We start from the raw sequence: 6,744 nt of genomic DNA, 5'->3' as shown, positions 1-6,744 counted from the left end.
CGATGGTTACATATTGTATAAATCCGTTTATATGAAGTATACAGAATAGACATACCTAGGGACAGAACACAGATTGTTAGTTTCCAGAGGCTGAGGGGAGAGGGGTATGGGAAGCAACTGCTTAATGAGGTTGGAGTTTCCTTTCAGAGTCATGGTATTTGCGCAAAATTATGAACGCACTAAATGCCACTGGATGTCTCATTTTAAAATGGTTAATTATCTGTTATATGAAATTCACCTTAAAAAAAAAGCAATCAGAAGAAAATCTCTATAATCCCATTAACTATATCAACTCACCTACCAGCATTCATATCCTATATTCACCTCTGTCAGCAAAGATGAACTGTCCTGTAGTTGTTAAAGGCCAGGCTCTCCCCTTGTGCACCAGATGCCTTCTTGTTTATTCAAAGTCAATCCACCTAGTGATTTTCACCTTATTTTCCTAGATCATCATTTTCCCTTCTTTACTGGATCATTTCCATAAGAATGTAAGGAGACAATATTTCTCCTATTCAAAAGTTTTATAAAAAAGAATAAAAACAAACAAACAAAAGCCTTTGACTCACATTTTCGAATAGCATCTACCCCATTCCTTCACAACAAAACCTCTACTAAAGAAAAAAAGTATCCCTATCTCCCAACATGGGTGGGCTGCTGGGCTCAATACCTGGACATCTCTTCCCCATCCATCTTACTTCCTTGGAGAATTCTGCTCATCTTATCCATGCTGAAAATGTTTACATTTTAATTTGAAGCCTTGGACTTCCTCCTTATCTTCCAATTGATCTAGTCATCTACATACCTAAATATATGTGTGAATACTTAATGGGAAACATATTAATTGAAGATCTGATCTTTTCCCCCAAATTTGCTCCTTTTCTAACCTTCCTTAATTTAATTTAGGCAATTCCATCTTCCCAGTTACTTGGGACAAAATCTTAGGCTGATCTTTGATGTTTCTCATTCTCTCATACTCTATTTTTAATGACAATAAATATGCTGGCTATATTTTCAAAATATATGCGGAATTTAATTAGCTCTCCCCACTGTCACTGCATTCCCTCTGGCTTATACCAACATAATTTCTCACTTGGATAATTTTGATAGCCTCCTACCTGGCCTCCTTGCTCTCACCCTTGTCTTACTGTATTCTGTTTTCATTAAAATCTACCAAGTCCCTTCTATTTAGCCACACTCACCTTTATTCTGTTTCTTCACAATTCTTCTTCTTCAACTTCTATTGTTTCTCTGGGACTCATTCTATCACTTCCTTCAAAGTTATTTTCAAAAGTAGCCTTCTCAGTTGTGCCTTCTGTGATTACCATATTTAAAATTTAACCTCCTTCCCTAATCTCTTATGCTCTTTCTCTGCTTTAGTTTTTTTTTTTTTTTTAGGGTATGAAATCATTTATTTTCACTCACTGAGGCTTCCTGTGGAGTCAGGGTTCCCACCGGTCCAAAAAATGGCTTGAGAGAAGGGCAAAAAGCCACTAGTTTGGAGGTTTTGGTGTTTGGGGAGAGCTCCTTTACAGGTAGGGCTTTTCTGGGTTAGAACTGCCCTCATAAGTCCAGTCAAGGGGCACCCAAACTGTCCTGACAGTTTGTCCAGGTGTAGGGCAGAGGTGAAGACAGAGGGGGAAGATTAAAAAGATTCAGCAGTAAGATCTCAAAGATGGACTCAGACTCTTTATTACAAGGACTTTTCCTGAACACAGGAAGAAAGCAGAACACACAGAACGTCTTCCAAGGGGGCTCAGCACTCATCTTCAACTAGATTTATTGTAAGTGATTTGGAAGAAACTCCAATAGAGAAATAGGGTACAAGTTTTTCTGTAAAAATTTCACTGAATAAATATAAAGGAGATCTATTATTCAAACTGTAAAAAGAAATTTCTCCCAACTCATAGTGCAGAAAAACGCCAATCTGACACAGGTTTCCTGAATCCCCAGTGCCAGGTATAGTAGGTGAGAGTTGAATTCACCAGCAGCTATTGCTTGGGGATGGTGATATAGAAACATTTCTGGGGAAAGATTCTTTATACACACCAAAGGACCATTCACCCATTCCTCTTCCTTCTACCTGCCAAAAATGCCTGCCAGCATCAAATCCCTCAGAACTGGGGATGGGTGAGAAGTAAATGCCTCAGGATTATGCAGTGTGGTTCCACCCTTTGAAAAGTTGCAATTTTCCTGTCTTGTGAAATGATGAGACTGTGGTGAACAGTTTCAACCTTTTTGTGAAGGGCAAAATATTGTGGGGGGAGAGTGAAAACCTCCTTCTTTAATTTGTAGGAAAAGGCTGCTAAGCTCTCTAACTTTCCATACATGCTGTGGATCCTTTCAATGCCTGTCAGCAAATCGAGGTCACTCTGCAAACACTTCTTGGTTATTTTGTCAAGCAGACTTTTTAATGTGTATCCTTGGTCTGATATTTGAGTTCTTTTTTCAATTATTTTATCTTGAACATCATTCTCTTCATTGAGTAACTTATCATGAATTTCATCATGTTCCATCCCCCAGAAACGCTTAAAGTGTTCAACGTTGGAGTGCAAGTCGCTCCTTTGATTCTCCACCTTCCACACCAACTCAAATGATTTTGAGACTTGCATTTCTAACACCTTTTCAGCATCCTCCAGCTGCTTTTTCAGGGGCTGAATGTAGCTTTTGAGCTTCCTCCTGTGAGAGGGGCAGCTGGCTCCATGTGTGCCAGGGAGTGATCGTGGTATTCCGAGGAGACCCTGCACTGGGGACACAGCAGCTCCAGGTCCTTCTCACAGAACAGGCTCAGAACCTGCTTGTGCTTCTCACACAGAGGTTTCTCTTTCTGCCATTTCCTCATGTCCTCTGTGCTGGGAAGATTCTCCACAACATCAATCATGAGACATGACTGGCTGTTCCTCCTAAAGCTCTTCTCGGGGCAAGGCTGGAGGCAGACAGGACAGGGAAAGGTGTCCTGGAGATCCTCCCAGCACTGCTGGATGTGGGAGTGACAGAAGTTGTGTCCCCTCTCAGTGGTCACTGCGCCTCTCAGGTAATCCAGGCAGATGGGGCAGCTGACCTCTGCTTGGAGCTGTGCCAGGGAGGACACCAGGGCCATTGTTCACAGAGGGTTTCTGTATGAGGAGACTCTCTTCCGAGAAACCTGGCTCTCCATGGGCAGGAACAAGTGAGAAGCTTCTGACTCTTCAGCCTTCTCTCTGTTCTTTCAAGGCTACAAGTAGGTTTGCCAGGATCTGCAGGGAGCTGTGGCCACTCAGGCCTAATTCTACCCCTTCCCTTCAATTCTACAACCGCAGCCAGGAGGACTGAGAGCCCTAGTCTGTCTCTGCTTCCTTTGGCACTTTTGTCCCTTTTACTCAACGGCCCTAAATCATAGCTTACTAGGTAGTCCTCTTCTTCACAGAGAGCCACAGCTCCAGGTAGTGATGAAATTCAACAGCACAGGGACAAAATCAGCAAAATCCAGACGTGGGCAACTCTATGACACAGCTCACCAGGTACCTGACCACATTTCTCAGTCTTGGCTCTGTGATGAGGGAGCTGCTCTGTGTCCTCAAGTCCTGTGGGTGTCCTCGACTCCCCTCACCAGGACTCTGGGTCCCTCCCTTCCTCGCAGAGCAGAAGGTCTTCCTTGATCCAGGTCAGAGCACACAACACAGCCCACCATCTCTGTTCACTACTGGGGTCAGAATCTGGCCCCTTGGACCTTTATAAGCCTGTAGGGAGGTTCCTTTCCTTCATCCCATTGGACAGACTCTCTCTGCTTTAGTTTTTTCTATGGCATTTTCTAACTCACTGCATAATTTACTTACCATTTGTATTTATTTTTGTAGTTGCCAGAGGTGTAACTACATGTGGGTGGTAGTTTTCTATTTTGTTTACTGATGTATCTCAAGTGCCCAAATGAGTGTCTGGCACATAGTAAGTGCTAGAAAATATTTGTTGAAGGAATGAATAAACAATTATGAGAAAAATATTTGGCTTCATACGGATTGTAAAATGTAGGAAACTCTAGGCAGCTTAAAATTGTAGTTATTTGTGTTATCAAGTAATATTGAAATAAAAGCCCTTGAAAATATTCTAACTTTAAAAACATCCACCTCTATAATGCATCTAGAATTTTTTGGAGGGGAGGGTGTCATATCCAAATTTTACTTAGGTAATACCTCTACTATGCACTAAGTTATCTTACAGAAAATTAAAAAAAAAAAACTTTTGGAAATTGATCTGAAAGAAAGAATATAACATTTAGAACAGAAATAAGCAAGTCCTAAAGGAAAAAAACTATAACAATACTCAATTTTGGAAGTGTAATTTTCACTAATGTAATTAATTTATGTTTATGATTCATAAACTCTTCCATATTTTTCTGCTACATTTTTGTACAATATGTGTAACAGGAAGAAAATTCCCTATCTATGGCTATGTGCACATGGGATTTTTCCATAAACGTTTCTGAAGTCAGAGAACTTTTTTTTTTCCTGAAAGCTTTTAGATTTGAAAATTCTAATATTAAAATATTTCAAAACATCTTAAGGTTTCTTTAAAAGGACCAAACACCTTCCATCTAAAGAAATTGTAGCTTTCATTCTGCGTAATCAAGTATTTACAAGAAAAAAAAATAGCACCTCTTCAGGTAGTTCAACAGTGTATACTGATCTAGAAATATTATGGAACCATCAAGATACCCATTTGAAGGTTGTTTAAATACCAATTTTTACAGAACTGTCAGTTTATGTATCACTTTGTGATATATGTGATTATTTGTGGTTTTTCATTTGTACATACACCTGAGTGCTTACAGATAAAGAGAGCATTTCAAAAGATTTAGATTACTTCCTCTCAGATATAAGCTCTATGTCTTAAAATAAACACAGATGGAGGACCAGTTGGCTCAGGAAAACAAACCGGAAACTACCACTGCTGTGAGTCTGGACTTGTCCGAGGATTGCACTGAAATGAATATCTGTAAAAGAGATTATAACGTCCAATGTGGAGGGAAACTGAATTAGAAAAGGTTATCACTGACATGCTACTGAAGTTTGCTTTCTCCTTTGGAATTAGGTGGAACTTGGAATTGATTAAAAAGTTAAAAAAAATAAATAAATTGAAAGACTAGCTTATATACCAATTACTGAAACTTTTGGAAATTAAAGCAAAAATGGCAGCTTCATTGGAAAATATATTTCACAATAGCTTTTCTTTCTTTAAAAATATAAAATATCTAATTTATACACATGTCAAAAATACTTGCCCATATGCAATCACTCCCTTATTCAAATTTATCCCTATGCTGTATATACTACACTGGACTTGACAGGCAGACCAGCAAAAAATATGTAAATACAGACTGTACCCTCAGAAGGCTTGTGATCTGGGAGGGGAGGTATAATCAAGCAAGGTATCACAGCACAAGATGGAAGAGAAGAGAATTACCAACAAGTTTTAGATGAATTTCCTTGTGTGAGATTTATAGCTGCTTGTATGAGCTTCAGGTTAAAAGCCACCTCCTTAGCGTCCTCCCTTACTATATATTGAACTACATACTTGTTTAATTACTGAATTTGGCAATGCACTATATATCATTTTAGGCTTGTGTGTTTAGACAAAAATAAATTGTATACTATGCAATGTTAGGAAGTTCCTCATATGCAAAATAATCTCTTATCACTTCAGCATTCCTAAACATAAATGTTCCTTCTTTTCTGAAGTCTATACCCATGATAAACTCACCCTGCACACTAGCCTAAATCCACATAATACTTCTGGATCTGATTCCAATTGCTTTGCAGAACTCAATGTAGATATTGCATTTTCTGAGAGGTCTATGCTTACCCCTGAAGAGTGGATTAAATTTCCACCTATGTTCACATAACACCCTATATTTGTCCATTTAATAACAATTACCCTTACCATAGTTGCTTATTTGTCTGTGAAATACCAGTAGATAGGCAGAGATTGTTTTCTGTTCATTAAAGAATATTTAATGCATAGCACCATTTCTGGCACATAAGTGCTCAAAAAATAATCGCTGAATGAAAGGACTTTTTCCAACTGTTTGTAAGGACATATGTGCAATATACACGAACACCTGACTATTCAAATATTTGAATAACTACATTATGTGATATGAATTATATGTAGGATAACACTCATGTTCAGAGAGTCAGAGTATAAATGAAAGAGATGTACTCATGATTTTCAATCTAACAAAACCTGTGGTATTGTGAGATGGTTTTAATCTAGGGGCTTATCCTTCTTAGAAGTTTAGGGAACTAAAAATTTATTTAAAATATTTTATGTGACAGTTTTACTAACAGAAAAATTTATTTTGAAACTACACAATTTCTCTACAGGTTATATACATGTGGTTTTTATCTGAGCCACTTAATGTGTATCAGAAAAATAGCAATGTAGCAGCAAGTGAGAAAAACACCCATAACATGCAGGTGCCAGGCAATCTGGATTTTCTAGACAAATTAGGAGGGGCATAATGGAAGGGCACAACTTTAACACAAATAAAAGAAACAGTCTAAAAACATTTCACTAATGCCTTAGAGCTCTCACTAATAAGAATTTTCTGAAAAAAAGAAAGTCAAGATTTTGACTGAAGGGGATTTTAAAATCAAAAAGATGTTGAATTATTAATGAGCCAAACTGGTCTTTTTCATTTTCTTTCCTAATCCAAGAAATCTTCAGGGTAGCTGTTTGAAGGATATTTTTTTCCATTTCTTGCTTTAGGCA

The 6,744-nt window shown here is 38.2% G+C and overlaps 1 protein-coding gene across 1 annotated transcript; it reads right to left on the bottom strand.

Annotated features, from left to right (window-relative positions):
* Window positions 1–2,644: 2,644 nt before the first annotated feature.
* On the bottom strand, window positions 2,645–3,097 carry LOC112403654 (putative tripartite motif-containing protein 61). The gene has a single exon (XM_024751249.1). It carries the CDS (start codon window positions 3,095–3,097, stop codon window positions 2,645–2,647), a length of 453 nt encoding a protein of 150 aa, XP_024607017.1.
* Window positions 3,098–6,744: the final 3,647 nt, after the last annotated feature.

This window comes from Neophocaena asiaeorientalis, unplaced genomic scaffold (assembly GCF_003031525.2).
Source record: "Neophocaena asiaeorientalis asiaeorientalis breed wild unplaced genomic scaffold, Neophocaena_asiaeorientalis_V1.1 scaffold147, whole genome shotgun sequence".
Lineage (NCBI taxonomy): Eukaryota > Metazoa > Chordata > Mammalia > Artiodactyla > Phocoenidae > Neophocaena > Neophocaena asiaeorientalis.
Note: the sequence above shows the minus strand (reverse complement) of the source record. Positions and strands in the feature narration are given on the sequence as shown.

What these genes read in the sequence shown, in the direction of transcription:
- LOC112403654 (XM_024751249.1), bottom strand. Translation starts at nt 3,097, where the DNA reads ATGGCCCTGGTGTCCTCCCTGGCACAGCTCCAAGCAGAGGTCAGCTGC.